Source organism: Dysidea avara, chromosome 8, assembly GCF_963678975.1.
Source record: "Dysidea avara chromosome 8, odDysAvar1.4, whole genome shotgun sequence".
In the NCBI taxonomy this organism is placed as follows: domain Eukaryota; kingdom Metazoa; phylum Porifera; class Demospongiae; order Dictyoceratida; family Dysideidae; genus Dysidea; species Dysidea avara.
Genome location: NC_089279.1, coordinates 5,597,596 through 5,614,377, shown reverse-complemented (window position 1 = coordinate 5,614,377; position 16,782 = coordinate 5,597,596). Strand labels below are relative to the sequence as shown.

The following is a 16,782-nucleotide window of genomic DNA, read 5'->3' as shown; positions in this document are numbered from 1 at the left end:
AAAGTAACGGTATGAGGTATATGCAATGTTTGAACAATAATTACACTAGAGCAGGTTTGCTCTCTTAATACTTGTGCCTTTATAATGCTGTTTATGTCTTACTTTCACTTGGGTTGTGGTAAGCATTTGGTATGAGGTATTCTTTTAATCTGAATAGGTGATGAAGGAAGTAAACACTTGAGCAAAGTCAACCAGGCTACTGATACTACATCAACAGAATCTAAAGAGATAACTGATCGGCCATCATTCAACATGGATCAAAATTATTATCTAGCAATGTCTATGCTGACTGAACAAGATACAACTGAGGAATGTACACAGATGCTGTCTCAATCATTGCGACACAATAAAAAACTATCTATTATAGCCGAAGATGCTTTGGCAGAAATACAAGAGGAACAGGTTAGCAGCACCCTTCAACCACTGGATGAAAATAAAGAGATACCCACCAAATCAGATCAGCCCACTATTCATTCACTAATTGAAACTCAAGAACTACTCTCTGAAAGTCACCAAATCACAACTCAAGAAGAAGTGATTGGTGAAACTCACCAAGTCACCTATCTGCTACCAGGGGAAACTCAAGAGGCACTCACTAAAGCTTGCCAACAACCAGTCAAAACTCAAGAGGTACTCTCTGAAAATCACCAAGTCATAGTTCAACCGTCAGTCAAAACTCAAGAAATGCTTACTGCAACTACCCAAGTCAACTTTCAACAACCAGACAAAACTCAAGAACTACTCTCTGAAACTTGCCAAATCACAACTCAAGAAAACGTTATTGCTGAAAATAACCAAGTCACCTTTCAGCCAATCCAACGACCAGTGGAAACTCAAGAGCTACTTACTGAAATTCACCAGGTCACCATTCAAGAAGTGGCTAACAAAACTCACCCAGTCATCTCTCAACAACCAGTCAAAACTCAAGAAGTACTTACTGAAATGTACTCTCAACAACCGATTGACACTCAAGAGGAGCTCACTGAACCTCGCCAAATCACAACTCAAGAAGAAGTGATTGCTGAAACTAACCGATTCATCTTTCAGCCGCCAGACAAAACTCAAGAAGTATTCACTGACACTTGCCAAGTCACCTCTCAACCATCAGTCAAACCTCAAGAAGTACTCACTGAAACTAACCAAGTTACCTTTCAACAACCAGACGAAATTCAAGAAGTACTTATTGCAACTCAAACTCAAGAGATACTCTCAACAACTCCCAAAGTCACCACTCAAGAAGTCATTGCCGAAACTCCCCAAGTCACCTCTCAACAGCCAGTCAAAATTCAAGAAGTACTTACTGAAGCTTGCCAACAACTGGTCAAAACACACAAAGTACCTACCGAAAATCGCCAAATTACTGTTCAATCACCAGTCAAAACTCAAGAGATACTCACTACAACTCCCAAAGTCACCACTCAAGAAGTCATTGCCGAAACTCCCCAAGTCACCTCTCAACAGCCAGTCAAAACTCAAGAAGTACTTACTGAAGCTTGCCAACAACTGGTCAAAACACACAAAGTACCTACTGAAAATTGCCAAGTTACTGTTCAATCACCAGTCAAAACTCAAGAAATGCTTACTAAAACTACTCAAGTCACCTTTCAACAACCAGATGAAGCTCAAGAGGTACTCACTGAAGTCACCTCTCAACCATCAATCAAAACTCAAGAGGACCTCACTGAAATTCACCAAAACAGAACTCAAGAAGATGTAATTGTCGACCCCAACCAGATCACCTGTCAACCTCCAGTTGAAATTCAACAGGTACTTAGTAAATTTTACGAGGTCACCACTCAAGAAGTGATTAATGAAGTCACATCTCAACAACCAGTCGAAACCCAAGAGGTTCTCACTAAAACTCGCCAACTCACCTTTCAGCCAATGGTTGAAACTCAACAGGTACTCACTGAAGCTCACCAAATCACAACTCAAGAAGAAGTTATAGCTGAAACCAACCAAGTAACCTTTCAGCAATCACAAGAGGTACTTACTGAAACTCACCAAGTCACCTCTCAACAACCAGTCAAAACTCAAGAAGTGATTACTGCTACTCACTCACAACAACCAATTGAACTCCATGAGGTACTCAACCAAGTAATCTCTCAACAACCAGTTGAAATCCAAGAGGTTCTCACTAAAACTCACCAACTCACCTTTCAGTTACCAGTCAAAACTGAAGTCACGCTCACTGAAACTTATCAAGAAGAAGTGATTGCTGAAACTAACCAAATTACCTTTCAGCCACCAGCTGAAACTCAAGAAGTACTCACTGAAAATCGCCAAGTCATTGTTCAATTACCAGTCAAAACTCAAGAAATGCTTACTGCAACTACCAAAGTCAGCTTTCAACAACCAGACAAAACTCAAGAACTACTCTCTGAAACTTGCCAAATCACAACTCAAGAAGAAGTTATTGCTGAAACTAACCAAGTCACTTTTCAGCCAATCCAACCACCAGTGGAAACTCAAGAGCTACTTACTGAAATTTACCAGGTCACCACTCAAGAAGTGGCTAACAAAACTCACCAAGTCGCTTCTCAACAACCAGTCAAAACACAAGAAGTACCTACTGAAACGTACTCTCAACAACCAATTGAAACTCAAGAGGAGCACACTGAACCTCGCCAAATCACAACTCAAGAAGAAGTGATTGCTGAAACTAACCGAGTCATCTTTCAGCCACCAAACAAAACTCAAGAAGTATTCACTGATACTTGCCAAGTCACCTCTCAACCATCAATCAAACCTCAAGAGGTACTCACTGAAACTAACCAAGTTACCTTTCAACAACCAGACGAAATTCAAGAAGTACTTATTGCAACTCAAACTCAAGAGATACTCTCAACAACTCCCCAAGTCACATCTCAACCATCAGTCAAAACTCAAGAGGTACTCACTGAAATTCACCAAATCGCAACTCAACAAGCGGTGGTTAATGACACTCACCAAGTCACCACTCAACAACCAGATGAAATTCAAGAAGCACTTATTGCAACTCAAATTCAAGAGATATTCACTAAAACTCCCAAAGTCACCACTCAAGAAATCATTGCTGAAACTCCCCAAGTCACCTCTCAACAGCCAGTCAAAACTCAAGAAGTACTTACTGAAGCTTGCCAACAATTAGTCAAAACACACAGAGTAGCTATCGAAAATCGCCAAGTTCCTGTTCAATCACCAGTCAAAACTCAAGAAACGCTTACTGAAACTACTCAAGTCAACTTTCAACAACCAGATGAAGCTCAAGAGGTACTCACTGATACTTGTCAAGTCACTTCTCAACTATCAGCTCAAGAGGACCTCACTGAAATTCACCAAAACAGAACTCAAGAAAAAGAAATTGCTGTAACCAACCAAATCACCTGTAAGCGTCCAGCTGAAACTCAACAGGTACTCACTAAAATTTACGAGGTCACCACTCAAGAAGTGGTTAATGAAGTCACCCCTCAACAACCAGTCGAAACACAAGAGGTTCTCACTAAAACTCGCCAAGTCACCTTTCAGCCAATGGTGGAAACTCAAGAGGTACTCACTGACACTCACCAAATCACAACTCAAGAAGAAGTGATACCTCAAACTAACCAAGTCACTTTTCAGCCATCACAAGAAATACTTACTGAAACTCACCAAGTCACTTCTCAACAACCAGTCAAAACTCCAGAAGTGCTCACTGAACCTCAACCAGTTGAAACTAAAGAGGTCCTCACTGAAACTTGCCAAGTTACTTTTCAGCCACCAGTCAAAACTGAAGCCACACTCACTGAAACTCTCCAAATCACAACTCTAGAAGGAGTAATAGCTGAAACAAACCAAGTCACCTTTCAGCTTCCAGTTGAAACTCAAGAGGTACTTACTGAAACTCACCAAGTCACCCTAATCAATGAAACTCATCAAGTCACCTCTCAACAATCAGTCAAAACTCAAGAAATACTTACTGAAACTTGCTCTCGACAGCCAGTTGAAACTCAAGAGGTACTCACTGAAAATCACCTAGTCACTGTTCAACCACCAGTTGAAACTCAAAAGATGCTCATTGCAACTACCCAAGTCAACTTTCAACAACCAGATGAAATTCAAGAAATATTCGCCACTGACACTTGCCACATCACCTCTCAACAATCTCAAGAGGTACTCACTGAAACTCGCCACATTACAATTCAAGAAGAAGTGATAGCTGAAACTAACCTAGTCACCTTTCAGCCACCAGTTGAAACTCAAGAGGTACTCACTGAAACTCACCAACTCACCTTTCAGCCAATGGTTGAAACTCAAGAGGCACTCACTGACACTCACCAAATCACAACTCAAGAAGAAGTGATACCTCAAACTAACCAAGTCACTTTTCAGCCATCACAAGAAATACTTACTGAAACTCACCAAGTCACTTCTCAACAACCAGTCAAAACTCCAGAAGTGCTCACTGAACCTCAACCAGTTGAAACTAAAGAGGTCCTCACTGAAACTCACCAAGTCACCTCTCAACAATCTCAAGAGGTACTCACTGAAACTCGCCACATTACAATTCAAGAAGAAGTGATAGCTGAAACTAACCTAGTCACCTTTCAGCCACCAGTTGAAACTCAAGAGGTACTCACTGAAACTCACCAAGTCACCTCTCAACAATCTGTCAAAACTCAAGAAGAAACTTGCTCTCAACAACCAGTTGAAACTCAAAAGGAACTCACTGAAATTTGCCAACAACCAGTCAAAATGCAAGAGGTACTCAATGAAGATCACCAAGTCACACTAGTCGAATCTCAAGATGCAACTACCCAAGTTACCTTTCAACAATCAGTTGAAATGCTCACTGAAACTATCACAACTTCAGGAGTAGTGATTGCTGAAACTAACCAAGTTACCTTTCAGCCAATTCAGCCACCAGTCAAAACTCAAGGAGTACTTACTGAAATTCACCAGGTCACCAATCAACAACCAGTCAAGACTCAAGAAGTGCTTACTGAAACTTACTCCCAACAACCAGTTGAAACTCAAGATGTACTCACTGAAACACATCAAATCACAACTCAAGAGGAAGTGATTGCTGAAACTATCCCAGTTACCTTTCAGCCACCAGTTGAAACTCAAGAGGTACTTACTGAAACTAACCAGATCAACTCTCAACAAACAGTCACAACTCGAGAAGTACTCACTGAAACTTGTTCTCAACAACTAGTCAATACTCAAGAGGAACTTGCTGAAAGTTGCCGACAACAACCAGTTGAAACTCAAAAGGTACTTACTGAAACTAACCAAGTCACCATTGAACAATCAGTTATAACTCAAGTACTTGCTGACACTTGCCAAATCACATCGCAAGAAGAAGTGATTGCTGAAACTTACCAAGCCACCTTTCAGCCACCAGTTGAAACTCAACAGGTGCTTACTGAAACTCAACAGGTGCTTACTGAAACTCAACAGGTGCTTACTGAAACTCAACAGGTGCTTACTGAAACTCACCAGGTCATGATCACCTCTCAACAACCAGTCAAAACTCAAGAAGTACTAATTGAAACTTGCTCTCAACAACTGGTTGAACCTCAAGAGAAACTCACTGAAAATTTCCAAGTCACTGTTCAACAACCAGTTGAAACTCAAGAGGTACTCACTGACTCTTGTCAAGTCACCTCTCAATCATCAATCAAAACTCAAACTCACCAAAACAGAACTCAAGAAGAAGTGATTGCTGAAACTAACCCAGTTACCTTTCAGCCACCAGTTGAAACTCAAGAGGTACTTAAAGAAACTCACATAATCAATGAAATTCACCAAGTCATTTCTCAACAACCAGTCAAAACTCAAGAAATACTTACTGAAACCTCCCAACAACCGGTTGAAACTCAAGAGGAACTTGCTGACACTTGCCAACAACCAGTAAAAACCCATGAGGTACTCACCGAAAATCACCAAGTCACTGTTCAACCACCGGTCAAAACTCAAGACGTGCTTATTGCAACTCAAACTCAAGAGACATTTACTAATACGTGTCAATTCACTATTCAACCACCAGTTAAAACTCCAGAAGTGCTCACTGAAACACACCACATCACCTTTAAACCACCAGTTGAAACTCAAGAGGTTCTCACTAAAACCCACCAAGTTGCCTTTCAGACACCAGTCAGAACTAACGAAATACTCTCAGAAACTAGTCAAGTCACCTATCAATCATCAGTCGAAACTCAAAAGGTTCTCACTGAAACTAACCAAATCACCTTTCAACAACCACTTGAAACCCAAGAGGTTCTCAATGAAACTTGCCATGTCACTTTTCAATCACCAGTTAAATTTCAAGGGGCACTCACTAAAACTCACCAAGTCACCTTTCAACCACCAGTCAAACCTCAAGAGGTACTTACTGAAATTTACCAAGTTAGTACTCAAGAAGTGGTTAATGAAACTTCCCAACTCACCAGTCAACAATCAGTTGAAACTCAAGAGGTACTCACTGAAACTCACCAACTCACCTTTCCACAACCAAATGAAATTCAAGAACTACTTATTGCTCAAGAGAAGCTCACTACAACTCCCAAAGTCACCACTCAACAACCAGTCAAAACTCAAGAAACACTCACTGAAACTTGCCAAATCACAACTCAAGAAGAAATTGCTGAAAATAACCAAGTCACCTTTCAGCCACCAGTTGAAACCCAAGATGTACTCACTGAAACTTGCCAAATGACAACACAAAAGGTGATAGCCAATCCCTGCCAAGTTACAGTGCTGGAATCTCAAAACTTACTAACTGATATTCACAAAGATGCAGTCACTGAAGGTCAGCAAATCATTCACCTACCTTCAATGACTACTGAATCAATCTTAAACAATGCTCGACAACCACCAGAGCAAACCACAATGTCTTCCACACCATCAACATGTGATGAGATAATAATAAAATTTACCCCGGACACTCCCAACTTCCAAACTTTTTTCATATCTCCTACAACCCATTCACCACACCCATACCAACTACACTGTACTAGTAAAGAAGAAACTACTAGTACTCCTGTTATATCAACTGCCACACTTCCCTGTAGCAACTGTCATGTAATTGTTGCCATAAGGAAAACCTGTATCAGAAAAGAGACCGATACAGCCTCTACATATAGCAGTTCATGCCAGGATCACCTGAGAGAGAGTAGGAAGGTATTGGACCAGCTACTAGCACAGTACATATAGCTAAACTAAACTGTAGTTATTACACAATTATCTGTAGTGTGTATATAGAGTCAGACTAGCACATATAGATGGAAAATATACCCCAAAATTGTTAAATATATACAAAGTATAACAGATGAATGTAAACTTGGTAGCTGAGCAAGTACATGCATACAGCAATGACATAATTTTGAATGTAATAGGACAGTGAAAGTTTTATGTATAATAGTTGTAAAATATGCATAAAAACGAACACACACTACTGTAATTCATATCCTTGTTTATGACCATCACTTGACTGTAAAATTAATTGAGATACTCTAATAGAGCAGTCACTTACTCTAATACAAGAGTCAGAAAATCTCGATCAACACACTGTAAGAAAACAGTCAGTTCATGAGTATACAGTGGAACCTCTCTTATACAGACCTCAGGCACCTCTGCTGTTCGGACAGCCTAAATTAGTTATATAGCTTGTTTGGGTTAGATGAAAGCACACTAAAGATTGCTGTTACCTGCTAGGTGGCTTGTTTATTCTACTAATAACTATCACTTGGTTGCTAGGTGATAATAAAACTTTACAACTGTGAACATGAAAGTGATTTCCCCACTGGTCAGCCATTATATTGGCAGCTCAGTGGTTAAGGAATTGGGTGTTCAGTATGGAGGTCCCACTTTTTCGACATTTTTTACCTTCTGTAGCTGTTGCTTCTTTGTTTTCTATCCATCATAAAACACTTCTACAATGACTATAGCCTATGCATTTGCTTTTCATAATAGTTTTTGTAAAGTATGCAAAAAATCTAAACCCTCAAAATGACAGGGAGGAAAAAAATTAAGTTGAACTGTAAGGGATCATCATATGGTGTTTACAGTGTAAAGCCATTCTGTTTGGAGAATGGAACATGGAGCCGTGCATATGCATGAAAATTGTATTTCTTTCTTCCTATCAATATACCCACGGTGCAGGCAGGCAGTAGACAATCCTCTGTCCATTAAACTGCACAGCACTGATAGCATACAATAACAACATTACTTGTATTTAAGTCAGTTGCTTTAGCATGCATTTCTTGCATTTACCAGACTGCCAAGAAAAAGAGGTTCCACTGTAATTTGATATGATCTCTATTAATGAGCATATTGCTCAAAAGCACAATCGAGTATTTTGAAGAACAAACTAATTTCATTTGGTTAGTTCACAATGTATATACTAGGAATTAAAATAATCTACCGTATAATGGGAAATTTTCGAGGGATGAAACTTTCGTGAGTAATGACAGCTTCGTGAAAATACAATGTGAAATGTTGAGATTGCATACACTGATACAGCTATATGTGCAAAGGTTTTCTAGACTACCGTGAATTTAAAAATGCGAAAATCGGATTTTACAGTTTTGCAAAAGTTTTGTCCCTCGAAAATTTCTGGCTTTAAAAAAGTAATCAAACAACATTTGGTTATGCAGCTTCCTTCTTTCATTTCATGCACATCTATAGATTTGTTCTTCGCTTACATTTTAATTGTTCGTCAGTGATGTATTTCTTGCAGCTTTGGAAAGAATCTACCCTCTTTATGAAACTTTGTGCATAGCACCACTCTCAGGACTTAATATTATGGCTTCAATTGAAGTACACATTAGGTATGTTTGGACATGGTCACTACAAGGTGGTCTTATTAATGAGGTCATGAAGTACCACCTTAGCTATGCATGGACATGATCACTATAATGAGATCATGAAATAAACTGTAGTCATGCTTGGGGCCTTGACAAGGTCTCTACAATGATTTATTAATGAGGTCATGAAGTACACATTAGCTATACGACCTACTTGACAGTTGACACGGTTACTATAATGAGGTGGTCCTATTAAAAGGGTGGCATCTAAGTGTCAGTATCACCACAGTACTTAGTTGGATAATCAACACCTTTGTAACTGATTATAAAGTATCATTAAATCACAAACAGATTGAGTGTAATGTTAGTATTTCTTTGACCAGTTCCTTCTTGCATAGGCTCCTTTCCAGCCAGTGTTGTAGGTGCCATAAAGAATCCACTTCTTCCACTTACGCTGATCTTTCTTTGTCCGCACCTTTTTCTTGACTACTGGCCAGTTCTGTTCCTTAGAATACTGATAAATCACTCTTTCATCCTTGCCTCTTGCATTGTGCAGCTTGGGAGGCTCGTCATACAGTTCCACTTTCCCATGTAGAATGTCTTCATAGACTTTTGCTCGATCTTTTTCCACTCTCTTTGCTTGATCTGTCTTCAAATAGTTTTGATACACTAAAATTTTTAACCAAATATAAAGGTTCCCTCTACTTTGAATGAACAAATGTTAGCAAATAATTCACACTAATAGTTACCGTTCATAAAGTTTATGAATTTTTAATGGTCACATACACACGCGTGTCCAATAGAATATGCATGTACACACATACACACAGAACACATGCTTCACGCTGGAGGTCTTCATCTTCACGCCAGTCCTCCATAGGAGGTAGCCACCCAAGTGTTCAAAATTAAGCCTACTTTGCTGAAAATGTCTGACATCTGACTGACTTGTTAGCATTTTCTGTTCCTGACTGTTGCATTAGAGTGACTGCTCTATTAGAGTAATTTCTAACTTGAACTGTTTCATTTTTGCTGACACGATCATTATACATTAACCATCCCTATCATACTCGTGTGCTTTTGCTAACCTATCATGCACAAACTTATGTCAGCATAGTTGGTACGAGCCTCAAGTGGACAGGGTAGAGGAGTCAAAGCCTTGGTCCAGATGTGAACACCCTCACCTGCACTTGTACGCATGAAGTAAGCCATTGTTATGCCAGCTGGAGGAAGCCTGACTCTGCCTGGACTACACAGTCAGAGACACTGCCATTAGTCACACCACTAATGAGTAGTGTTACCAGGCCCAGACACACAAACTACATGCACAGACATAACACACACTACACGTAAATACATAAAACATACACACACACACTACACTACACACACACTACACTACACACACACTACACTACACACTACACTACACACTACACTACACACACACTACACTACACACACACAGTCACACACTACACACATGTACAAAGTTTGCAAACAGAGAAACAATTTTCACACCTCCAAACATGAAAGAATATACCCTCCAAAAATTTCCACTGTTTAATTTAATGTAATATTCCATATAGCCAATGCTACATATATAAATACATATTATTTGATGATACACATGCACAGAAATACTAACGAATCCTTTGTTTACTTTCTTTCACTTGGTGGAAAGCACCCTTTTGTTTCTCTTTCTTTGTTTTAATATCAGTAGCAACTACAGTAGAAGTACTTGTCGTAGCAGAGGTGGTAGGTGGAAAGTCTGTCCGTTTGGGAATACCAAGAGCTTGCCTCACTCTGGGTACCTTCAACACCATCACCTGACCAACACTGAACAATGCCGATGTTATCCAATACATGAACATACCCTGTTGAGTGAGACTGAGTAAGGTCACCACTTAAAGAAGTCCCAGTGCTAGAGATAATTGTTTTGTCTTACTTTATACAATGGGGAAGACCACCAAGAGTAAAAGCAGACTATCAAATGTGACAATAGCTTGCAAAAATGAGCACATAAAGTTGAATATTTCAGTAATTTTCTGTTTATGTTACTGTTCAGTGGTTGCTGCATTTAGCCCAATTTGCCACCAAACCAATTGAACACAAACATTATGGGAAAAGGGCAGAAAGAAAGTACTGACAGTTTGACATAGGCCCACTTGCACTGTAGTCAGCTGGTGTTATCTCTCATCATTACTATTCCTTTCACAGCTGTTCAATACCTTAGTTTAATAACACAGAAACTACCAAACAGAGCCCTATTATTGTGTACCTCATTTAAAACTATCCCATATTTCATAAATGAACCATTGATCATGTGTTACTATACACAACCACTTTCAAGGGCTAATACAACATTCACTACTCTCTAGTTACTCTTGCTATTTATTACGAACCTACCCTCTATTTTCAAAAGTGGTTGACCAATTTCTGGTCCTTATTTCTAGCACTGGGAGGTGAGGGGTACTTACAGACGGGAACGTGGCTGATATTGGTATCATCAACACTCCGAGGCCCATGAAAATAGTTTGCATTTTCTGCATCTGTGGGTTGGTCACGCCTATCTCTCCACCAATCTGTAACAAACAAACAAGCAAGAGTAAACAACGAACACTTTATTATTGTAGGGCTCATTACAACCTCAGTGACTGAGGTAAACATAAACAATCACAAAATAGTAACTTTCACAAAATAAAGACTAGTATATGAAGTAGGGGATCCAAGTAGTGAAACAAGAGATGAATGATGGCATTGCAGCATAGCTTGGTGGGAAATTCCTACAATGATTTTGTTCGATGCCAAAGTTGGAGCTATGTTGTAATACCATCATTCATCCCTTGTTCCACTACTTTTTATCACTTACGATTCCTACTTCATTTTTAGATTTCAATATAGTAGTGTATTTGGTTTTCATACATGTAACTGTTCTATATAGACTATAAGCATTGTCAAAATCATTCTACTAACATGTGACATTTTAACACATCACGACGGTGAATGACTTCAATCTAATGTATGTAGAAATGTGAATATCTCAGAAAATATACCACTTACTAGTACTCCTTCCGAGTGATAGATTTCTCTACCTATATAGAACAGTACCTGGAAAGAAGAGCTGGGTCTGTAGTGTTAATGGCGAGTTATAGCTTGAGCCACATTTGCTACCCGTACTTTTGTATGTGTACTTTTATATGTGGTTTGCGATAGTCATTCACCTTCACATTCCTCTACCTGTATATAGAATAGTAGCTGGAAAGAAGAGGCTGACCCAAGATACTCTAGTACAGCAGTCACCCTAGTAGACTATATGTATGGTATATTTATTAAACGAAAATTGATCAAATTTGCATTGATTAGTGGCGTGCCCAAGAATTTTTTAAGGTGAATGACTATCGCAAACCCAAAACAAAAGTACAGGTAGCAAATACAGCTCAAGTAATAACTCGCCACTAACACTATACACTCAGCATCTACATATGCTGCTCAAGAAAAGTGCTAATAGGATGCCTCAATATGGTTTCATTGCATGAAGAAGGACAAAGACCAGAAGAAGAAAAAGGAAAGACAAGGAGTAGGCACACACTCATTGGAAGTCAAAAAGCACATGCCACTGGTGAGTTTGTTATTGTGGCATAAAGATGGTTGCCAAAAATGCACTGCTCCATTTGGCCTTCCTTGCGGCTGTGGTCAGGCAGGCAGGCAAAGTGGATTAGATAGATATAATTGGATAAAGTGGATTAGACTACTGAGGGCCTACCATATATAGTTTGGCTATAGTCTTTTGTTCAGCTATTTTATGTGGCAGGAAAACAGTGTGAGAAGTCATGTGATACAATGGATTCTGTGAAGGTTCCTGGCAAGAGAGTTGAGCAGAGAGCCACAAAGAAGTTGCAGCACTCAATCAGAATTTTATATCTAAACAGTGTACTCATAGGATCGTAGATAAGAGCTTATTTTTAAACTATATAAAATCATTCAATAGACTGTGTGTGTGGTGTGTGTGTGTAGTGTGTGCGTGTGTGTGTAGTGTGTGTATGCGTGTAGTGCAGCTGTAGATGTGGCATTACGACAATTGAAGAATGGGAAGGCAGCAGGAAATTCTAGGATCCTGCCAGAGATGCTGAAAGTTGGGAGGGCTAATTCGGACTTTGTGGCTATGCTCACGGATCTTGTCCGTGCAGTATGGAGGGAGAGACAGGTGCCACAGGACTGGCAAGATGCCATTCTTAACCCAGTCCCCAAGACTTTGTGGCTATGCTCACGGATCTTGTCCGTGCAGTATGGAGGGAGAGACAGGTGCCACAGGACTGGCAAGATGCCATTCTTAACCCAGTCCCCAAGAAGGGCAACTTACATTGCTGTGATAACTGGAGGGGGATAGCTTTACTCGATGTTGTTGGCAAGATGTTGGGCAGGATTGTGCAGGATCGTTTGCAGAAATTGGCTGATAAAGTGCTAACTAAGTCACAATGTGGATTTAGGAAAGGATGTAGTTGTACAGATATGGTTTTTTATGGTCAGGCAACTTACTGAGAGGCAATAGAGCATGATACGTTACAGTACTTGGACCTTCGTAAGGCATATAATTCTGTTCCTCGAGCAGCACTGTGGTTGGCTTTGTTGAAGGTGGGGGTACCTGAGACGTTGGTGGAGTTAGGGAAGTCATTCCATGATCACATGAAGGCTAGTGTGAGAGTGGATGGGGAGCTGCTAGAGGAATTTGAGGTCACCAATGGTTTGCGTCAAGGATGCACGATGGCGCCTATTTTATTTAACTTATATGCCTGTGTTGTTGCTGAGAGGTGGGTGGAGAGAGTTAAGGAGATTACAGATGTAGGTACTTTGATTTTGTGTAAGCAAGACAACCGATTGTTTCGAAGCTCCACCAGGAATGCCAGAGAAGTGCTGCTACAGAAGGGAGAGTTTGCTGACGATGTTGTACTTTTGGCTTGTTCAAGAGTTGCTGCGTGTGCTGCTATCAGGGTCTATGTGGAGGTGGCAAATTCTTTAGGGTTGACAGTAAGTTTTCCTAAGACTAAGTTTATGGTGATTGGTAACGAAGTGACTGTTGAGGAGAAACGTCCTCTTGTTGTGCGTGATAGTCTCATTGAGTGGGCTGAACAGTTCCCTTATCTTGGGTCTTTGATCTCAGATGATGGGAGAATTGGCGCAGAGGTTGAGAGACGAATAACCAGTACATCTAAAGCTTTTGGAGCTCTAAGACAACGTGCGTTTATGAATTCCCACTTGTCTGTTGATACTAAGAGACATGTGTATAGAGCCTGTGTTCTGTCAGTCCTACTGTATGGCAGTGAGTGCTGGACACCTCTTAGTGGGCAGCTGAGAAAGTTGAATAGTTTCCATCATAGATGTGTGAGATCTGTGTTAGGTATCACTAATCAGCAGCAGTGGGAACAGAAAATCTCATCAGGTACAGTGAGAGCATTGTGGGGTGATCTAGAAACCATCAGTACTAAGCTTAGGAAACGACGTTTGGAGTGGCTGGGTCATTTGGTGCGGATGTCTGACCATCGCATCCCCAGGATTAGTCTTTTTGCATGGTTGCCTCAGGCACGTCCATTTTATGGGCCAAAGAAGAGATGGAGGGATGTGCTGAAGGATGATTTAACATCATTGGGAATTAGTGATGGTTGCTGGCATGAGAAAGCTCAGGACAGATCAAGATGGAAGGATACATGGAGCCAGTGTTCGTGTGATTTGGAGGACCAACAGGCTAGTCAGGTTAATGGTGTTTTGTGCACTGTTTGCCAGAGAGGGAAGGTGACAGAGCTCATCACAAGTGTATCCAAGAGAGACAATTGCCGATACAAGAACAATCTGGTGCAGTTCAGTGTAATGTTTGTCAGAGGTGGTTCAGGAGCAGAGGGAGACTGGCTGTTCACAGATGCAATGCAGCCAATCATTCAGAGAAGAGAGTTTCAACAGCTACACAAGCAATATCTTGTTCAGTGTGTCAGAGATCTTTTAAAAGATCAGGAGATTTGAACAGACACAAGTACCTTTCAGAGAGAGAGAGAGAGAAGCCAGTACACCTTCAACATGGAACAGTGCAATGTGATCAATGTCAACAATGGTTTAAGAGTGCTGGTGGCCTTGTTGCCCACAGAAGATCATGCAATCCATGTTAAGTGTTTTTGCTCTCCTATTTGGGGGAACATGTAACCCACAAGGGCAGTGTGATCAGGATCAGGTGTCTAGTGTGTGTGTGGTGTGTGTGTGTGTGCGCGTGTGTGTGTGTGTGTGTGTGTGCGTGCGTGTAGTGTGTGTGTGTGGTGTATGTAGTGTACGTGTATGTGTGAGTGTGTGTGTGTGTATGCGTGGTGTGTGTTACTTTCAAAAATTTACTGATTACTCTGCACATATTGAGATATATATATATATATATATATTTTTGCGATCTTTGCCATCCAAGAAAATTTCTAGATGTGCATCAATGTACCGATAACTGATATGAGCTTAAAAAAAAAAGAAGCATTTTTGATACCAATTATTCCTTAGTAGTGGGTTGCATCTAAACATTAAAAGGTTTTTCAGTATGGACATCACCATAAATGTTAAAAATATGACAAGAAAGCCTCATTGGTGGTTGCAAAAACAGTTTTGTAAAAGGGAAAAAAGACCTATGAAACAGGTACTCTGATCAAAGAAACTAGCCAAGTTTAGGAATTGAACCCTTGGCCACTACAAACAGTTAGCATGTCAGACCTCACACTTTACCCACAGTGCTACAAGATCAACCATAGAGAAGATAGTAACTAAGTGAAATATCTGATAAAAGGTCGATATTGGTACACACTAACCCCCCTTCAAAATCTTGGATGGTGGCAATTTGCAAAAAAAAAAAAAAAAAATCCCTCGAAAAATCCTGCTATATGGTATTACTCTGTGAATGCTACTCCTCTAGGGACTTATGAGAAGGCTAAAAGCTGTGTTAGAAACATGTAACTAAAACGTGAAGAATGCAGAAAAATCCCAGCCTAGTGGTCACCTGATCCCCAGCAACATGCACATTAAGACATCTCAAATCATAACAAACTCACCTTAATGACGGTGATAAACGAAGCACAACCAATGACAGATAAAGCATAGTACGGGTCAGGCACTGTCAAGTCTTGGAACCACAACATTCCTTGTGTGGCCATTCCTTCAACAGGGAGACTAGTCATCCTTCGCAGAGTTATGAAAAATGTTATAAAAATAGGCATTTGTATGAACGGCATGAACATTGTCTTGATGGGATTACAGCCATTTTTCTGGTATATATGCATCATTCTTGTTGAACAGGCTGAAGCCATAGCCATGTTTCCAGTTTGCTTGTACTCCTGGAGTTTCTTCATCAACGGTTCGATCTCTGGTTTGAGGTTATTCATCTTGACGGCATTCGCCTGTAGTCGTACAACAACCGGTGTCAGAGATAGCCTTACTGCAACTGTAGTGGCTGCTATAGTGGCCCACCAGGGTAGACCAGTGCTCACGTGTATCATTTCTAACATGTATTGTACAAGACCCACAGGAGACCAGCCTGTTAGCGTTACTTCTCCTGCTGTCTTCACAAGTTCCGCCCCCTCTGTTGCTACATCCACACTAGGAGTAGCTTCTTGTAGTGAATCGAGATTCCAGCGCGCTTGCGCAGAAGTTTCATTTGGGATATCTGCAGGCGCTGACAGGCCTCGGGTTTGCCCCACGTGTATCGATCTGTAGGAGGTTCATTGTCACAAACTAATGTTACTTGCAATCTTCTCACCTTCTCCATTGAATCAAACCTCTGGCTAGTCTAATTCTACAAGGCCACATGTTGAGTGGTTGGATCTGTCCGCGCAGGGCTCTTATTTATTTAAATTAACGAAAAGTTATTTATAAATCCGACAGAAATCCAAAAAAAATTATCCTCCTGAGTCAGGTTTCATAGGGCTTCATACTAGAATGCACTCGCTTTGTATGTGCCTGTACTAATTGTGTTGTAGCTAGCTAACTATAGCTACAAATT

General features: G+C 40.4%; 2 protein-coding genes across 2 annotated transcripts; one reads left to right on the top strand and one right to left on the bottom strand.

The window, feature by feature from the left end:
- Positions 1–268: 268 nt before the first annotated feature.
- LOC136264478 (uncharacterized) lies at positions 269–7,381 on the top strand. Its single transcript, XM_066059233.1, has one exon. It carries the CDS (start codon positions 277–279, stop codon positions 7,174–7,176), a length of 6,900 nt encoding a protein of 2,299 aa, XP_065915305.1. The 5' UTR covers positions 269–276; the 3' UTR covers positions 7,177–7,381.
- Positions 7,382–9,060: 1,679 nt separating this feature from the next.
- On the bottom strand, positions 9,061–16,649 carry LOC136263727 (mitochondrial inner membrane protein OXA1L-like). The gene is made up of 5 exons (XM_066058359.1): positions 16,540–16,649; positions 15,836–16,490; positions 11,246–11,350; positions 10,429–10,642; positions 9,061–9,437 (listed from the first exon to the last, which is right to left on the bottom strand). The coding sequence occupies exons 1-5, from the start codon at positions 16,587–16,589 to the stop codon at positions 9,133–9,135; spliced, it is 1,329 nt and encodes a 442-aa protein (XP_065914431.1). The 5' UTR covers positions 16,590–16,649; the 3' UTR covers positions 9,061–9,132.
- Between the last annotated feature and the right edge of the window lie 133 nt (positions 16,650–16,782).

Bases quoted from the DNA above. Each gene is read 5' to 3' on its own strand.
- LOC136264478 (XM_066059233.1), top strand. From the start codon at position 277: ATGTCTATGCTGACTGAACAAGATACAACTGAGGAATGTACACAGATG.
- LOC136263727 (XM_066058359.1), bottom strand. From the start codon at position 16,589: ATGTGGCCTTGTAGAATTAGACTAGCCAGAGGTTTGATTCAATGGAGA. The intron at 16,491-16,539 runs GTGAGAAGATTG...AACCTCCTACAG, and splicing joins GGTTTGATTCAATGGAGAAG to ATCGATACACGTGGGGCAAA. The intron at 11,351-15,835 runs GTGAGTTTGTTA...TGTTTGTTACAG, and splicing joins CGTTTATCACCGTCATTAAG to ATTGGTGGAGAGATAGGCGT.